This window comes from Prorops nasuta, unplaced genomic scaffold, assembly GCF_024137725.1.
Source record: "Prorops nasuta isolate Cenicafe-Biocafe unplaced genomic scaffold, Cenicafe_Pnas_1.2 PNAS00012, whole genome shotgun sequence".
NCBI lineage: Eukaryota > Metazoa > Arthropoda > Insecta > Hymenoptera > Bethylidae > Prorops > Prorops nasuta.
Genome location: NW_027116809.1, coordinates 7,254,464 through 7,272,790, shown reverse-complemented (window position 1 = coordinate 7,272,790; position 18,327 = coordinate 7,254,464). Strand labels below are relative to the sequence as shown.

General features: G+C 38.4%; 2 protein-coding genes and 1 long non-coding RNA gene across 3 annotated transcripts; 2 read left to right on the top strand and 1 right to left on the bottom strand.

The window, feature by feature from the left end:
* Positions 1 to 8,283: 8,283 nt before the first annotated feature.
* LOC136777863 (uncharacterized) lies at positions 8,284 to 9,008 on the top strand. Its single transcript, XR_010823333.1, has 3 exons — positions 8,284 to 8,447; positions 8,539 to 8,710; positions 8,803 to 9,008. It is a non-coding gene; the product is annotated as an uncharacterized lncRNA (long non-coding RNA).
* A 1,857-nt stretch (positions 9,009 to 10,865) lies between these two features.
* On the top strand, positions 10,866 to 11,816 carry LOC136777802 (uncharacterized). The gene is made up of 2 exons (XM_066734389.1): positions 10,866 to 11,146; positions 11,368 to 11,816. The coding sequence occupies exons 1-2, from the start codon at positions 11,053 to 11,055 to the stop codon at positions 11,802 to 11,804; spliced, it is 531 nt and encodes a 176-aa protein (XP_066590486.1). The 5' UTR covers positions 10,866 to 11,052; the 3' UTR covers positions 11,805 to 11,816.
* A 1,831-nt stretch (positions 11,817 to 13,647) lies between these two features.
* Sin1 (SAPK-interacting protein 1) lies at positions 13,648 to 15,776 on the bottom strand. Its single transcript, XM_066734388.1, has 7 exons — positions 15,587 to 15,776; positions 15,225 to 15,365; positions 14,888 to 15,165; positions 14,649 to 14,818; positions 14,279 to 14,572; positions 13,952 to 14,193; positions 13,648 to 13,863 (listed from the first exon to the last, which is right to left on the bottom strand). The coding sequence occupies exons 1-7, from the start codon at positions 15,657 to 15,659 to the stop codon at positions 13,661 to 13,663; spliced, it is 1,401 nt and encodes a 466-aa protein (XP_066590485.1). The 5' UTR covers positions 15,660 to 15,776; the 3' UTR covers positions 13,648 to 13,660.
* Positions 15,777 to 18,327: the final 2,551 nt, after the last annotated feature.

The following is an 18,327-nucleotide window of genomic DNA, read 5'->3' as shown; positions in this document are numbered from 1 at the left end:
CCCTTCGGCCGCCTTCTCCAAGAGCTCTAGTGGCTCCGAGCCACCCCACCCCTAGGGTGAATTCTACCCCTCCCTCTACCCGACTCGTCGAGAGCCCTGGACTTGGGGGTCGGAACACTGGGTCCGAGGTAGTCCTCGGAGGCAGTGTGGAGGGGAAGGAGAGGGTTGAATTTCTCCCGGGCAGTCCCCGGAGAAATCTCCCTTAAGGAGGGAGGAATGTGCCGCAGAGGGGTAGTCCCCTCTTGGTAGGCAGTGGGTGGTGGGTGATACTTACCAAAGTATGCTCCCAATGAGTTCGCCAGTGGAGGCGCTCTTTGTTGCCCGTGGAGGCGCTGCCGATGAGGCGTCAAAAGCTGCTGAGGTGCCGTTGAGGCGAAAAAGGCTGCTTCGTTGCTGCGGTTGCTGCTGCTTACACAGCTGTCGAGCAATGCGAGGGTGCGATGGGTCCTTATCAAGGACCCATCTATATAATTCCGCGGCACGAAACTTGCCAGCGAGAGAGCTGCTCGTGGCGCTGGCCACCTAGTGGCCAGGCGCGCAAGCTGTGCCGCGGCCGCGACGCGCCAGGGCCAGTAGACGCGCAAGCGCGCCGCGGTGAGAGATAGAGTGAGATAGAGGTAGCGGCTATACGCTGTTGGTATAGCCGTCCCCTGTGAACGCAATAGAGATAGGGAGATATCGCAGAAAATGTGGAATCTACTTCTCAGCATTTTTGCTCCTCCCGATCTCGAACAAACTCCCCCCGTTGACGCGATGGCGTCAAAACAAGGAAGAATAAAATTAACTGAGTTTAACGATTTTATTTACAAAAATAAAATAAAAATAAAATATACAAAACAGATAGGGACGAGACGACTATTTTTTGGGCTTCATTTGAAGCTTTGCGGAGTGAAGCTCCAAAGCGGGGGACCACCGTAGGGTGATCTTGCCCTGTGGGGCCCAGGCCTTCCAACGGCGTAACTTAAGGGCCGTATAAAGGGGCACCTCTATGGTTTGCCCGAATGCGCGTACTGTGATTTTTTGCGCATTGCGCTCAAGCTCCCTGGCACTGGGATCATCCAGGGTTTTCCCAGCCCAGTTCACTGAGGCAATGCGCTTCTGTGAGGCCATAACGGGCCTCTGCCGTCTGACCCGCGGTTTGGATGGTGGTGGTGGTGGTGCTGGGGCCTCATTCGGCCCCGCCGGGAGGACATGGCTGAACAGCCGCCGAAATTCACTTTCCTCCCGGGGGGCATGTAATTCTAGGACGTCGTCCCCCTCGTCCTCATATCCTACGCCCAGTAGGTGGGCCCATGGATAATCCGCCATGCTCAAATATCGCTGCACCAAAAAAGGCAAATGATGAGTACGAAGACTCAGTAAGTATTGTTGGAGTTTTGGAAGAAAAGACATGGCGGAAATCATAGGTGTTCCGAAGGTTTGGAACAGGAAACAGGACGACCTGAAGAGTCCCAGGACGCCCGAGAGGGGAAGTGGTAACCTGAAGAGTCCCAGGAAACCGGGAAAGAGAATAGACAACCTGAAGAGTCCCAGGAAGCCCAGAAGGAGAAAGTTAAGCGACCTGAAGAGTCCCAGGAAGCTTGAAAAGGAAAGATGACAACCTGAAGAGTCCCAGGATGCCGGAAAGCAGGGTAAAGATAGACCCTGATACGACCCAAAGCGAGGGTTAAGAAGGGAGTTTACAGAGTTGCGAGAGACTCCGTTGAATCTCTTTTCTCGCGGTTTTAACTATCGCTACGCGAGCTACCCCGTCTACTCCAGGAACTAGTTTGAGAATCCGCCCTAAGGTCCACATGCGCGGGGGATTGTTAGGTACTTTAACAAGAACTAGATCTCCTTCACCAAATTCCGAGTTAGAATTTTGCCATTTCGGCCTATGCTGCAGAGTATGTAAGTATTCGGAAGACCATTTCTTCCAAAATGTCTCGGTGATTCGATTCACGGTTTGCCAACGGTTTAATGATGATTCGCGTAAATCCAAGGTGGAAAGTTCAGGGGGGGAATTTAACGCCCGTCCTGACAAGAAATGCCCCGGAGTGAGTACGTCCAAAGACTCTGGATCATCATGTAACCGCGATATAGGTCGTGAATTTAGGCAGGCCTCAATCTTAGTCAGTAGTGTGGTCATTTCCTCGAAATTAGGCACGAAAACTCCGAGGGAGCGCTTCAGGTGGTGTTTCATACTTTTTACAGCACTTTCCCAAAGACCGCCCCAGTGGGGAGTAGCGACCGGAATGAATTTCCACTCGATTTCATGGATGGACTCGGTGGGTTGAGCGCGGGCGGCTTCTAAGGCACATCGGTAGGCGCGTTTTAGTTCCGCATCCGCTCCTTGAAAATTAAGGCCGTTGTCTGAGTACATAACGGCGGGTTTTCCACGACGAGAAATGAATCGAGACAGCGCAGCGAGGAAGGCCTCGGTATCCAATCGAGAAACGAGTTCCAAGTGAACAGCACGGGTAGATAGACATACGAACACTGCCACGTAACATTTCATGGATTTTGCGTTACGACCGTGATGCAATTTAACCAAGAAAGGCCCAGCATAGTCTACTCCGGTGTGTTCAAAAGTGAAGCTTCGCGAAACCCTAGCGGCAGGGAGTGATCCCATAAGCTGGTTACCGAGTCTAGCGCGTTCGCGAACACACGTGACGCATTTGTGAACGCATGATTTTACTAGATTTCGCGCATTCACGACCCAAAACTTTTGTCGCAACGTGGACAAAGTTAGTTGGAGCCCCCCGTGAAGTGTATCTAGGTGCGTTTGCCTAATGAGTATGGCCGTTAAGTGGCAATCCGGAAGAATAATGGGGTGTTTCATTTGTTCAGAAATTTCGGCATTCCGAAGCCGCCCCCCTATTCTTAAAATTCCTTGTGAATCAATGACCGGATGTAAGGAAAGAAGCTTTGACCGCGACGGTAAACGTAACCCATGATTCAAGGCTGAGATTTCGCTCGCGAAGTGCGTTCGTTGAACAACCTTTACCAAGGCTTCAATCGAACTACGAATTTCCGTTGCAGACAGGAGGGAGTCCTCCCATTGGTCGTTTTTTCTGGTCCGCTGAACAAATCGAAGAACATAGGCCATAACTCGGACCAGTTTAGACCAAGACGAAAACTTATCAAAAAACCAACACTCAGTTGTGTCGAATTGAGCGGTTAACGCTACCTTCCGACTTTCTTCCGTGGTTTCAAAGACCTGAACGGGATTTGCGGTGTGCTCACGGAGAAAAGCAGGCCCATGCCACCAAAGTGAGTCCTCTGATAACTGTTGAGCACTGGTTCCTCTTGAGCACAAGTCTGCAGGATTCAACTTAGTGGGTACATGATGCCAACTGGCTTCCGATAAATGTGTTTGGATATATGAAACGCGATTAGCCACAAACGTCTTCCAATGCACAGGTTGCTTTGCTATCCAGGCTAAAGCGACTTGCGAATCCGAATAGCAACGAATCGCATCACAACTCCCGACCAAGCTTCCCTTGACGTGAACCAATAACTTGACTAGAAGGGCAGCTGCGACCAACTCCAGACGAGGGATTGAAGTGGACTTGATCGGAGCTACCTTTGTTTTGGACATCACTAAATGTACCGAGAGGTTACCGTCCTCATCAGTGAGGCGTTCATAAACGACTGCGCCGTACGCAAGTTCTGAGGCGTCACAAAATCCAATTAATTCGCGTTTTCCAGTAGTAAGTGATTGTCCGGTCCACCGTGGAATCCGTAAAGTCTGTAAGTCTCGGAGATGCTCATAGCACTTGAGCCATTTTGACTGAATAGGCTCAGGAATTTCTTCATCCCAAGAGAGTTTAAGCAACCAGGTGGATTGCATTAACTGCTTTAGAGTGATGACTATTGGAGAAATCCATCCCAATGGATCGAAGATCTTAGCATTCTCTGATAAGAGGATGCGTTTGGTTAGTACACCAATGTGTGAAGGAGAAACACGGAAGCGGAAGCTATCATCCCCGTGATCCCAATATATGCCCAAGACTTTACTTGATCCAGCAGGATCCTCAAAGAAAGAATGCAGCTCGGTAGGTTCAAGTGGGGAAGACCCCGGTTGATTGAATGCCCATTTGCTTAAGGAGAAGCCCCCTTTTGCCAGTAGAGCGATGAGTTGTTCCCTGACCGAACTAAGTTGCTGTAAGTCATGGGCCCCAAAAAGTATATCGTCTACATAAGTAGAATTTAATAGCACATCCTGCGCGAGAGGGAAGTTAGCTCCGTCCGTGTAAGCTAATTCGCGCAAAACTCGCGAGGATAGGAAAGGTGCCGGTCCAGTACCGTAGGTCACCGTGTTGAGTTCGAAGGCCTGAAGCTCACCGGAATCAGACTTCCATAAAATGTTCTGATACTTGCGGTCCTCAAAACGCACAAGAATCTGTCTGAACATTTTAACAATGTCAGTGACGCCTACATATCGAAAGGAACGCCAATTCATTAGGATCCGCGTGATGTCCTGTTGGAGTTTGGGTCCAATGAATAGCGTATCATTAAGCGAGACGCCAGTAGAGGTTTTAGAAGATGCGTTGAATACAACGCGAATCTTTGTTTTCTGGTTCTCGGTCTTAAAAACGGCATGATGAGGCAGAAAGACGCGAAAATCAGAGTTCAAAGGAACAGGAGACATATGTCCTAACACTTGATACTCCTGTAAGAAGTGAGAATAACTTTCAGCTTGTTCTGGAGAGGTTTCCAATCGCCGAAGTATTCGTTTTAAGGTTTTCTCTGCTACCCGAGAGGAAGAACCTAAACTGTGCTTCTCGATGTCAGATCGAAAAGGTAAAGCAACGACAAAACGACCTGAAGAGGTGCGTGATACCGTATTCACAAAATGTTGTTCACAGAGGGAGTCCTCTGTGGACATGGGTTTGACTTCCGGAACTTCTTCCAGTTCCCAGAAGTCGCGAAGAGTTTTTTCTACCTCAAAGCAATGATGCACCGTGACACTATGAGAGCGACCAGCCTTGGGTACGACCCCCGAAACGATCCACCCGAAAATAGTCCGCTGAGCAAGCAACGTATGATCAGGAGAATGCATGTACGGGCCTTCCATCAATGCTGCAAGATAGTCTGCACCAATGAGCACATCAATTGGAGCCCTGGTTGAAGCGAAGTTATCAGCCAGATCAATTTCGCTAAGTGCTGGAAAGGACGACGGAGAATAAGTCGGAGGCATATACTGAGTAATCCTGGGTAAGATCAATGCAGTTACGTCCAACGAGACACCGTGTCGTGATAGAGAATGAAGCGTAATCTGTACCTCTGCTCGAACGTTTTGAGCCGAATTCAGAGAGACGCCATGAATGGTCGCGTTGACACGTTTTCGTGATACCCGTAGCTGCTGAGCTAGATTTTCCGAAATAAAGGAAGTTTCAGAGCCTGTGTCAACTAAACCGCGGACTATAATACGAGAACCGTCATGAGCGTCGATTCTGGCAGAGAAAGTGGCCAAAAGCACTGATCGGGTGTCGGAAACACTAAGATGTGTTGTAGTATTCGAGCTAGAGGGTTCTGGCTCGGAAAAGGAGTTGACCGCGGGGGTAGACCCCCGTGCCTTGCTCCCCCCGGTGCCAGATTTGTCAAAATGTAATAAAGTATGATGCATTTTACTACACTTCCTGCATCGTGACGAAGAAGAGCAATTGGAGCAACTATGCCCGGGCCTCAGACAGTTGATGCAAAGATTCTGTGAAAATGCGAACTTTGAACGTGCCTGAGGGGTCAATGCAAGGTAGTCCTTGCACTGATACAAGAAATGGTTACTACCACAGTGAGCGCAACCGGTACTATTCACGCTAGTAGCGTGTGACTTCAAGGATCTCCCCGATTCCTTTTTGGAAGTTCTAGGTTTGTTACCTAATGATTGCAAAGAGTTAATGTGACGCGTTAGAAACTCCGAAAATTGAAGAAAGGTGGGATAATCCTTGCTGCTTCCCAGATACATCTCCCAGGCCAAACGGAGGGTGTCATCCAGTTTGTTCTTCAGTGAATGAACAATGATGGGATCCCAATGATCGACGCCGTAACCCATAGTTTTGAGGGCGTTGAGCGCAACCGTGACCGAGTCCCTAACTTCCTTGAGAACTTTAAAATTGTCACCCCGAAGCGTGGGTACTTGCGAGATCTGGTCCAAGAACGTATCCGTGATCATTCGTCTGTCAGTATACCTAGCTACTAGAGTGTCCCATGCTATCTCATAGTTCTCGGAGGTGATCGCTAAAGATTTAATAACCGTAGCCGCTTCACCTTGCAAGCAAGATTTTAGATAGTGGAACTTGTCTCGTCCGGAGACATATGCCTTTTCATGAACAATGGAACTGAATGTTTCATAAAAGTTGTTCCATTCTAAATAATCCCCGGAAAACTTCGGCAAATCGATAATTGGAAGCCTAATGTGGTTTATTTCGCCTGAAGGCGCCGTGGGACCTGATGCTGGCATCACCTGATTGGAGCGAAGTTCATCTAAATGTCCTAGGATGTATTCTTCCGCGTCACTATGGGCATCAAGGGCCGCTTCATACCAGCTTTCGGTTACGTAATCCATTTTAGCTAATTCAGCCGGTTTAGTATGAGTAGTGATCTTAACGTGAGTTTTATGCAACACCTTAAGCCACTTCTCGACGGCCGCAAGCCTATCCTCCAAGAAAGGGAGGGTGAAGTTGCGTACTCCACGTTTCTTAATGTTAACGACCAACCGAACGAATTCATCCCGAATCATGGGCACGTAATTGATCGCTTCTAGTAATTCCCCTGAGCTAGGCGTAGTCATCTTGAATCTCTATTCCAGAACAAACCACAACCTTAACCCAGTCAGAATCTCCAACTTAAAAACACTGATGCACTTCGAACGTTTTTTGCCGGAGATCCGGCTCGAAGGACCAAAAATTTGTGCGAAACAGTGCCTCAAGTTGGCTCCGAACCTGTGGTCAGAAAGGAAGGCCTTATTCTAAAATAAAGTATTCAAAGCCAGGTTATGTGGTAAAAGAGTTTTTATTTAATAAATAAAGATATACAAAAGTTTACAATATTTTTACAAAAGAACCGCTAAGTTAAAAAAGATCGTCTTCCTAGGGAATTTGTCGTCGTCAAATTCTAGGGAATTTCGGTAGACGAAGTTTCCCAAGAACCCCAGAGACTAGAATTCCCCAGAAAGGAGCGCGGACTTATAAGCTCCCGGACTGGACAATTTCCCTAGGGTATTCCCTAGTAAAATCCCCAGCCCCGGGAGGAAGCGAATTTGGAGAAGTGGTTTTAGGGAAGGGGAAGTCCCCTTGCCCTTCGGCCGCCTTCTCCAAGAGCTCTAGTGGCTCCGAGCCACCCCACCCCTAGGGTGAATTCTACCCCTCCCTCTACCCGACTCGTCGAGAGCCCTGGACTTGGGGGTCGGAACACTGGGTCCGAGGTAGTCCTCGGAGGCAGTGTGGAGGGGAAGGAGAGGGTTGAATTTCTCCCGGGCAGTCCCCGGAGAAATCTCCCTTAAGGAGGGAGGAATGTGCCGCAGAGGGGTAGTCCCCTCTTGGTAGGCAGTGGGTGGTGGGCAAGGTTGCCAAGTGTAGTACTTTCGGTACTACCGTAGTACCCAAAAGCGACATATCCTATAGCGTAGTACTATTTTGGGTACTACGCTATAGTCGCTGCTGATACTACTGGTCGGCGGAAATACGTCAGAGGGTAGAGACTGTAGAGGGACCGCAATATAGATATTTCTAATTACTAATTTCAAAATACATAATGCATGGTCCGTGAGCCAAGACAAATGTTAGTATATACATACCACAAGTTATAAAGTAATATAAAGAAATAAAGTGACAGTTTTAATCTTACTGACAGCTGATGTACTGATGGTATAAGTGAATAAATAAAGTGACGAAATTTGTAAAATGTACATAAAAATAATTTTTAAAAGTATATAAAGGACTGAACATTTTAGATAAGTATAACAATAAATTTTATAATATAAAATGTAAGATATAAATATTTTGTGGTACTTTGTGGGATTTTATTTCAGATTAAATTATAGTAATGTGTTTACTATGTCACTGTGCTGAGGATGGAGCTATGCAGATTTTCAAAATTAAAATAAAGGAATAGACTAAACATAATGTGGTTATTGTGTCATCGTTGAGATTCAAACTATGTTAATTGAGACGGATAATAAAATAAACGAGTGAAAAAACTGGGTAAATACAATAATAAATAAAGAAGCTGACAAATTAGATATATAATATAAAATGTAAGATATTTTATAGTACTTTCTGGGATTTTATTTCAGATTAAATTATAGTAATGTGTTTACTATGTCACTACTGAGGATGGAGCTATGTGGATTGAACATTAAAATGAAAGGAATAGATTCACCATATTATGGTTACTGTGTCATCGCTGAGGATCAAACTGTGTTAATTGAGATGAATATTAAAATAAACAAGTCAACACATTGGGTAAATACGATACAAATAAAGAAGCTGACAGATTACATTTGTAATTTCAAATGTAAGATTTTATATAGTACGTTTTGGGATTTTGTTTCAGATTAAATTATTGTAAAGTGTTTACTATGTCAATGCTGAGAATGGAGCTATGTGGATTGAACATTAAAACAAAAGGAATAGATTCACCATAATGTTGTTTCTGTGTCATCGCTGATGAGGATCAAACTGTGTTAATTGAGACAGACATTAAAATAAATGAGTCAGCATTTTGGGTAAATACAATAATAAATAAAGAAAATGACAGAATAAATATATAATATAAAATGTAAGATGTTTTATAGTACTTTGTGGGATTTTGTTTCAGATTAAATTATAGTAATGTACGTGTGTTTACTGTACCACTGCTGAGGATGAAGCTATGTGGATCGAACATTAAAAGAAAAGAATAGATTCACCATAATGTGGTTACTGTGTCATCGCTGAGGATCAAACTGTGATAATTGAGATGAATATTAAAATAAAGAAGCTGACAGATTAGATATATAATATAACATGTTAGATATTTTACAGTACTTTGTGGGATTTTATTTAAAGTTAATATATGTAAAATAAAATTTTTGTTTTCTTTTTACAATTGTATCTATATTAATTACTATATGTTGCAATCTCTTAAAATTAAGCCTCTGCTTTTATTAGCAAACTAATAGTTCCACACGGCAGTGATGCCAGAATCAAGCTTTTAGCAACAAAAATGAAGATAAGCGCTAGCCAGCAGGAGTATAGAAAATTTAAAGGGAAGCGGTACAAACACAACTATGCCTGGAGAGCATAGGTGTGATTTGGACTTCAGGCAACATTGGCTTTAGAAGAAGAGCGACTACCGCTAACCGTGACATTTTTACGTGTTATCCGTGTGAAGTGGTGCTGCGTTTACCTAAAAACTCAAAGCAAATAAAAATGCTTTTCCTAAATTGATTTGTAATATTGATAAAATGGTCAAATGTAGCCATTAATTAATTAGATTTGGTAATAAATACAGAAAATGCGTTTTATTATAACAAATGAGTTGAGGTAAAATAAACTCAATGTTTTTATATTAATCTGTTAACAAATGCATTTTTTTATTTATTATTGAGTCCAATAAATTAATGGTTATTAAAAAAAAAATTCCTTGTAATGAAAAAAAAATGAAAAAATTCTAAACTTCACCAAGACTCGAACACGAGCCCACCGCATGACAAACGACAACCTTACCACCTGCGCTACAGCGCTCACTTGATGTACCAAGAGCAAAACAGCCTTTTAAAGACTGACTACAATTCTTTCACTAACTCGTCATAAACGATCAAAAATTAGCTGCAATAATAAATACATTTATCTCCACAGCATTATTGCACTAAATTTATTATGTTTTTAATTTGAAGCATACATTTTACATGAAGATACGATACTTTAAGGGTGTTCATGCAATACTCTAAATACAAAACTATTCATATGCTGGTTTATCATAGTTATTCGACTACATATAACAAATATTATAATATTAATTAATTTATGATAGTTGAGCATATGAATAGTTTTGTATATAGAGTACTGAATGGTTACCCTTAAATTATCATATCTTCATGCAAAATGTATGCTTCAAATTAAAAACAATAAATTTAGTACAATAATGCTATGTAGATAAATGTATTTATTATTACAGCTAATTCTTGATCGTTTATGACGAGTTAGTGAAAGAATTGTAGTCAGTCTTTAAAAGGCTGTTTTGCTCTTGGTACATCAAGTGAGCGCTGTAGCGCAGGCGGTAAGGTTGCCGTTTGTCATGCGGTGGGCTCGTGTTCGAGTCTTGGTGAAGATTAAAATTTTTTCATTTTTTGTTTCATTACAAAGAATGTTTTTTTTAATAACCGTTAACTTATTGGACTCAATAATAAATAAAAAAATGCATTTGTTAACAAATTAATATAAAAACATTGAGTTTATTTTACCTCAACTCATTTGTTATAATAAAACGCATTTTTTGTATTTATTACCAAATCTAATTAATTAATGGCTACATTTGACCATTTTATCAAAATTAAAAATCAATTTAGGAAAAGCATTTTTATTTTATTTATTCACTTATACCATAAGTACATCAACTGTCAGATAGATCAAAGCTGTCACTACTCCTTATTTCTTTATTACACTTTATTTTTCCGTATACTAACATTTGTCTTCGTTCACGCCGTTCACGGTGACAGGCTGTGAATATAATATATATAATTTTTGATATATTACGTTCTGCATTTAAGATGGCTACTGACGTATTTCCGCTGGCAGTATACTTTGTGCAGTCTGCATTCCTTATATCAAAATTCACTTACTATAGAGCGTAGTACTATTCAAGATGGCGGACTTGGCAACCTTGCTCGGTACCTACTGAAAGTACTGTGAGTCAATAACCGAACGCAGCCAGCGTCTCCGTGAACGCGCCCAATATAATCCTAAATAGACAATAAACCGCCATCTTTAAAGATTTCTGGAATTTTTAAATAGTGTCAACGTAGTTTTCAATTTGAGAGATTTTACAGATTTCGCTGATTTTGCTTGCTTGTTCTAGCGAATTAAGATGTGCGATGAATTTAAATTAAACACTGAAACCACCCAGAAGCGACGATCTTTAGTTTTTCATTCACGTCGAAGTCTTATGAGGAGAGATGGAGGTTAGTTTTCGTTTCTAAAATGATCTTACAATAGGCCTATTCTTTTTCGCTGCACTAGCTAACTGTTGCAATTAATTAAAAGTAACACAAATGTATAGTTTCTTAGTCTAATTTATTGCGCTAGTATATCAGTGCAGTGAAAGATAGACCAAACCCTTTGTATATTAGAAAATTCTCTCTATGTTTATTGCTAATTTCATTAGTTTCTTTATAACTTTTAGTTGCTGCAGTTGAAAAAGAAAATTTTCAAATGGAAGAATCAGACGTTACGAAGAAGAAAGGTTCAAATTTGGATAAACATAAGGAAACATTTGATTTAGTTGAATATACAAATACACTAAGAATAGAAAGAAGGAAATGGTTGAGGTATTATAAAGAGCGCAAATCAGATAGGAAGCAATTAGAAATAGAGAGAGCGTATACAATAGAACATGGACCAGACTTTGATCTAAACTTATTATCTTCTTCACAAAAGTCATTTTTATTAGCTGCTCCAAATTATGAGCACATTTATAAACAGAACAAAAAATTGTTGGATATTACAATTAAGGTTTCTCCTCTAAGCCAGTTAATTGAGAAGCAGAAGGAGCAATGTATATCAAATTTAGAAAACAGAATACATGAAACTACAAAAACTATCATAAAATTAACTCCTTGATAAATTTATTAAAATTTTTTAATAAATTTGTAATTTAATAGAAACTGAATATAATTTTACAGAAATCTTATAAAATTGTTACATTGAAATATTAATATAATAGATATTAGTATATGTTTACAGGGGAGAGGTGCTTAAGAGATGGCCCAAAGTTGGAATATAAATTCATTTGCCTCCATAAATATAAGTATCAATCTTTTTTATAAGACCTCTGAATGCAAATTCAATAGAATTTCCAAAAGATCCTATAAAAAAAATTGATATCTGTGTAGTTACATAGATATACATTTTGTTACATCTAGACTGAAACACTAAAGTATTTTACTCTATATATATGTATATATAAGGGTAGTTAAAAAATAAAATTTTGATTGAAGCCTGTAGAAAATGAACATTTAATAAGAAATTAAGTGTGTTAAAATTTCAGGATAAAAAAAATCAAAAGAACATGCCTTATTGTCATCAAACTATGTTTTGCAGTATTGTACAATGTTGAAAGATAGCTCATTAAATAATACGATTTTGTGAAAAAATATATAAAACTTTTCCTTTGGTGAATTCAATTTTACATAAAAAAAATTCTATAAATGTTTTTAATTAAACATACATTCGTAAAGATACTACAAGAAAAACTTAATAATTTAAGGTTAAATACTGTTTTTTTAGTTTGACAATTTTCACTTATAAAAATATTAATGTAATATTTGCTCTGTGCATTCAAACACTAATATAATTAAGTGAATGTGTAACATAGTGCATGTGAATATTACCAGTGCTACCTATCGGTAAATTTGGTCATTTTTGGTGGAAATTTTTCATATACGTATACAGTTATACATTCTTACTTTATTATATTAGTGTTTGAATGCAGAGTGAATATAGTAGCATATATGTTTGGAATTATTCAAAATTTCAAAAGACAAAAACTGAAGAAAATATGATTGCTTTCAGTTTTAATAGATTGCGCTTTTAGTGCTAATTTAATTTAGTTGATGTTTTGGGAATATTTTAACAAATATCAGCTTTATGAAAAGAAACATCTTTTTATATAAAATATAATTTACTATAGAAATGACTTTACATATCTTTTTATAAAATTGCAAATTTAACGAACTATTTTCGAAAAACAAAGTTTAGTATCAATGAGATATGTACATATTCTTTAAGATTTTTTTGCCTTGAAACTTTGACTCGTCTAGCTTCTCATCAAGTACAACTACTTTATTGGGCCATCTCAAAAATTTATTTTTTAATGACTACCCTAATACATATATTTAAAATAATGAATTTGGTTGAAACACTTAAGATTATATATTAAGTACTTAAAATATTATATTGCACTATAGTAAATTTTACAAACAGTAAAATTATTAAATCGTCTTTGGTAAAATAAATCTATAAATAAATATTTAATTATATAAAACTTTTAAACTATATTTACACATCAAACTAACTTAAAAGCTAATTTCATTCATAATTTTATAAAAATTAATCTGGCTTTATATAGGGGTCTTCAGATAGAATGGTTTAAACCAAGGACATAAAATGTTTAACTTCAACTAGAAGAGACAGCAATTTTTAGTATAAGACCTTTTCAAAGCGTTTTGTGATTTGCATACAGAAAAGCCTTATATTAAAAATTGCTATCTTTTCTAGTTATGAAGTTAAATAGCATTTTACGTCCATGGTCTCAGTCATTTTATCTGACGGACATTATATACAGCTAAAAGGCTGCTGACAGTACTGGTTAAAATTATGAACCATTGATGCATTGATGAATATTTGTGTTAATCAATATATAGTACAAAACAATTGACTAATGCCTTATACCATTTCTTACAATATAAATAAAGCCATCATTTGTGTAAATGAAAACTTTTTCTCCTAGCAGCTTTCCTTTCTCGATGAACTAAGAACTCTTTTCTGGATTTACTACTATGCAATTCCAAAATATGGTTGATTTTTTTTACTATTTCTTCTGCTATTATTGAATCAGCTTCAAACTCATGATTTTTAAATGATGCAGATTGGTGTAAGGACTGTGTTGGTCCAGGTGATGCTGTAAATGAAAACAGAGTTTAAACCAACAGAGCAATCTAATAAATAATGAAAGCAAGAGTAAAATATAATTCTAGAATATTACATACCACCAAAATGATCAATTATTGATGAATTTGGTGTATAAACTAACGTAAATGTGGTCTTTGATCCTTTATTTTCAGTTATTTCACACCATGCAATGTTATCTATATGATAACTAATAGCATGTTGCCTATTCCAGAAACGACGGGCACCTTTGCCTGTTATAACTGGATCAATCTCTATTTTTTCACCAGATATACCAAGATGAATTTCAGTTTTAGTCCTTACTTTATTAATTATGTGAACCCTTTTAAATAAGAATTAAAGTAGGAATTAATTTTTTTATATGTATCATATTATCAGTTTTACCAATACTCATATAGAAATAATACCTATAAGACTGATAGAGGGGAGCTTCCATAGCTGTTGTATGTCCTTCCATCCTTGCTAAATCTTCAGCAACATCTTCTTGTTCTTTAACTTTTAAATGTGTATCGTCTTCATTCTTTGTCTCAGTGTACTTAATTGTATTGTGCCTTGCTCTATCACTTGGTTTCATTTCAAGTAGACCTAATGTTATAAACTCAAACTTAGAGATTATTTCAGCAGGGTCTAAACATGGCAAATCCCAGTCTACTTCTCCATCATCTTCTGTAATGTATAAACCATATCTTTGCACATCTTCTCTGCAAATATAAAATTAATTTTACATTTTAATAAGAGCAGAATAGCGTTTAAATTTTAAAAAGTAAGATTTTATACTTGAGAGGATGATCAGGATGCTCATTTGCATAGTGATAACAAATCAATCCAATAAATTCTTGTACAGTAGCAGTTGTTACAACTATTACTTGAAGAGGGTACATTCGCTGTTCTTTTGGCAACAATGACATAAATATTCTATATCTCCTTACAGGAACTCCTATTTGTACCTATAATTATTAATGCTACATAGCAGAGAAATCAGGTATTTTAAAAAATAATATTAGCGTCTTACGTACATTTCCATCAAATCTAGCATATTCTGTAAATGAATTTGTTGGAAGATTAGGACATTTTACAAGTTGTTCTGATAGGAGAGAATTCTTTTTGCCTTGAATTATTTCTTTTCTGCGAAAATTTTTCCTTTGAAAAAATTTTGACTGGTCAGAAATGGATACAGCATTAGGATTATAAGCCCACTTTACATGTTTTACTTTAGCAGCAATTTTCCTTTCAAGATCCATTTTTTCTAATCTTTGTGCTGTATTAGAACGCTGTCGATGACTAAACTCCATATCTAAAATAACATATACATATTACTCTAATAATTAGATAGTAAGGAAAATAATTTAATACCCATTTGAATATCATATGATTCTGAGAGAACATCTATGTCCTCGTCATCACTTTCTTCCATTTCTGGATAGAATCTTAGAACACCATTTGACTTTAATTGTTTAGGAATGTCTTCTCCAAGCATTACCATTTCACAGATGCCTTTAACAAAAAATAGAAATTTTAGTTTATAGTACAGCTTGAGATAGAACAGAAATGAACTTTATAAATAGTATTATTTATTAACTCCAGTTTTGCATGAAATTAATTAATATCATCAATTTGCCATTTAAATACAATTAATTTAATTCTTTATATTAGCTTTATAAATAATACATTATTACTAATTAAAAACTAATCTATCTGGCGTCAACCATGCTAACCTGTATCATCTGAAGACAAAAAGCTATCCCTGATGTGTGACAAAAGCCAGTGTTGATTGTCATAAAGAGCCATTTTCTACTGGAATAATATACTTAAAAAATATTAGCAATTTAATTTTTGTAAAATGATAACAATGGTAAGTCATGGAGATATGTACGACCACCAGCAACTGCGAGTGTGCGACACAGTGAAGCCAGATCGAGGACGGATTTTCTAGCCGGCCTGCGCGCGCAGGTCTCACACATAGAGAGCTGCTAGCGTCCGTGAGTGGAGGCTTCATTGCTCCTCCAGTCGTAGCACGCACACTCTTTCACCGGTACGTAGGTGTATCGGTCTCCTTCGACAAGCTTCGGTAGATCTCGGAAGCGACAAGGAACGTTGTCGAATCTCGGACCTCTCTCTTTCTTTATACTACGTTTACCAAGCGCGACTCGCAAAGCAAAACAAAATCCTTTTCCTAATGCTTCGGTAAAAGTTAAATTACCGAAGGTCCCAGCCCGAATTTAAAACTCTCCTAAAATAGTTTTCAATTATTATAAAATGCTTACATGTAGCCATTAACTTATTAGATTTGATAATAAATACAAAAAATGCGTTCTTATAATTTCAAATGAGTTGAGGTATAATAAACTCAATGTTTATGTATTAATCTGATAACAAATGCATTTTTATATTTATTATTGACTTCAATAAGTTAATGGTTATTAAAAAAAAATCCTTGTAATTAAAAAAAAATGAAAAAATTTTAAGCTTCGCCAAGACTCGAACCCGAGCCCGCCGCGTGAGAAACGGAAACCTTACCATCTGCGCTACAGCGCTCCTTTGGTGGACCAAAGGCAAATCGGCCTTTTAAAGACTGACTACAATTCTTTCGTTAACTAGTCATAAACGATCAAGAATTAGCTGTAATAATAAATACATTTATCTACGCAGAATTACTGCACTAAATTTATTATGTTTTCAATTTAAAGCATACATTTTGCACGAAGATACGATAGTTTAAGGGTATATCCATGCAGTACTCTAAATACAAAACTATTCATATTCTCCATTGTTATAAATTAATTAAGTAATATTGTAATATATGTTACGTGTGTCGTAGTCGAATAATTTATGACAATGGAGAATATGAATAGTTTTGTATTTAGAGTACTGCATGGATATACCCTTAAACTATCGTATCTTCGTGCAAAATGTATGCTTTAAATTGAAAACATAATAAATTTAGTGCAGTAATTCTGCGTAGATAAATGTATTTATTATTACAGCTAATTCTTGATCGTTTATGACTAGTTAACGAAAGAATTGTAGTCAGTCTTTAAAAGGCCGATTTGCCTTTGGTCCACCAAAGGAGCGCTGTAGCGCAGATGGTAAGGTTTCCGTTTCTCACGCGGCGGGCTCGGGTTCGAGTCTTGGCGAAGCTTAAAATTTTTTCATTTTTTTTTAATTACAAGGATTTTTTTTTAATAACCATTAACTTATTGAAGTCAATAATAAATATAAAAATGCATTTGTTATCAGATTAATACATAAACATTGAGTTTATTATACCTCAACTCATTTGAAATTATAAGAACGCATTTTTTGTATTTATTATCAAATCTAATAAGTTAATGGCTACATGTAAGCATTTTATAATAATTGAAAACTATTTTAGGAGAGTTTTAAATTCGGGCTGGGACCTTCGGTAATTTAACTTTTACCGAAGCATTAGGAAAAGGATTTTGTTTTGCTTTGCGAGTCGCGCTTGGTAAACGTAGTATAAAGAAAGAGAGAGGTCCGAGATTCGACAACGTTCCTTGTCGCTTCCGAGATCTACCGAAGCTTGTCGAAGGAGACCGATACACCTACGTACCGGTGAAAGAGTGTGCGTGCTACGACTGGAGGAGCAATGAAGCCTCCACTCACGGACGCTAGCAGCTCTCTATGTGTGAGACCTGCGCGCGCAGGCCGGCTAGAAAATCCGTCCTCGATCTGGCTTCACTGGTGCGACAGTGTTGCCAGAAAGTAGACCGTCGGTCTACAGAATTTCCCCCTCCACTTACCACCACAGATGCAGGCTCGTTTGCGTGAGCCATCCCCGCTTCTACCGCTGCTCGATGGTCACGAGCCAAGCGAAGCGTCCATACATGTGTCGACTAGCTTCGCTCGCTCTCGGCTATCCTCGGATTAAAAAGAGAGCGGAGATACTTTCTCGGACCTCTCTGTCTTTCTCGCTGTTAGCCGTCTAGCAGAAGATTCGAGGCAAAATCTTTCCGCTTCGCTTTGCCGAAAATCTACGAATCTTCGATGTTATTCACATTTGCAGGACAATGCCTTTATTCATGTTTTTCAGCATATTTATTTATAAGCATTGACTTATTATAGTCAATAATAAATTAAGGAAATGCGCATGTGATATGTAGTAATTACTTTAAATACAATTTCATCTTTATATTTCGCTTACTTCCGTAAAATATGCATTTCTTTAATTTATTATTGATTTTTGTGAGTCAATGGCCATTAAAAAAAAATTTAATCTTAAAAAAAAAAAAAAGCACCGAGCGGGAATCGAACCCGGACCCACGAATTGCCACGCGGTTACCTTACGGCCTGAGCCACGAGACTTCTTCGATGTATTATAAACAGAAAGTCTTCATACAGACTTGAAATACCTTATAAATAAACGATCAACTGACAGCTTTATTCATTATTATTCTGTCATAATGGAATAAAAATTGAAGAATAACTATATGTTGAA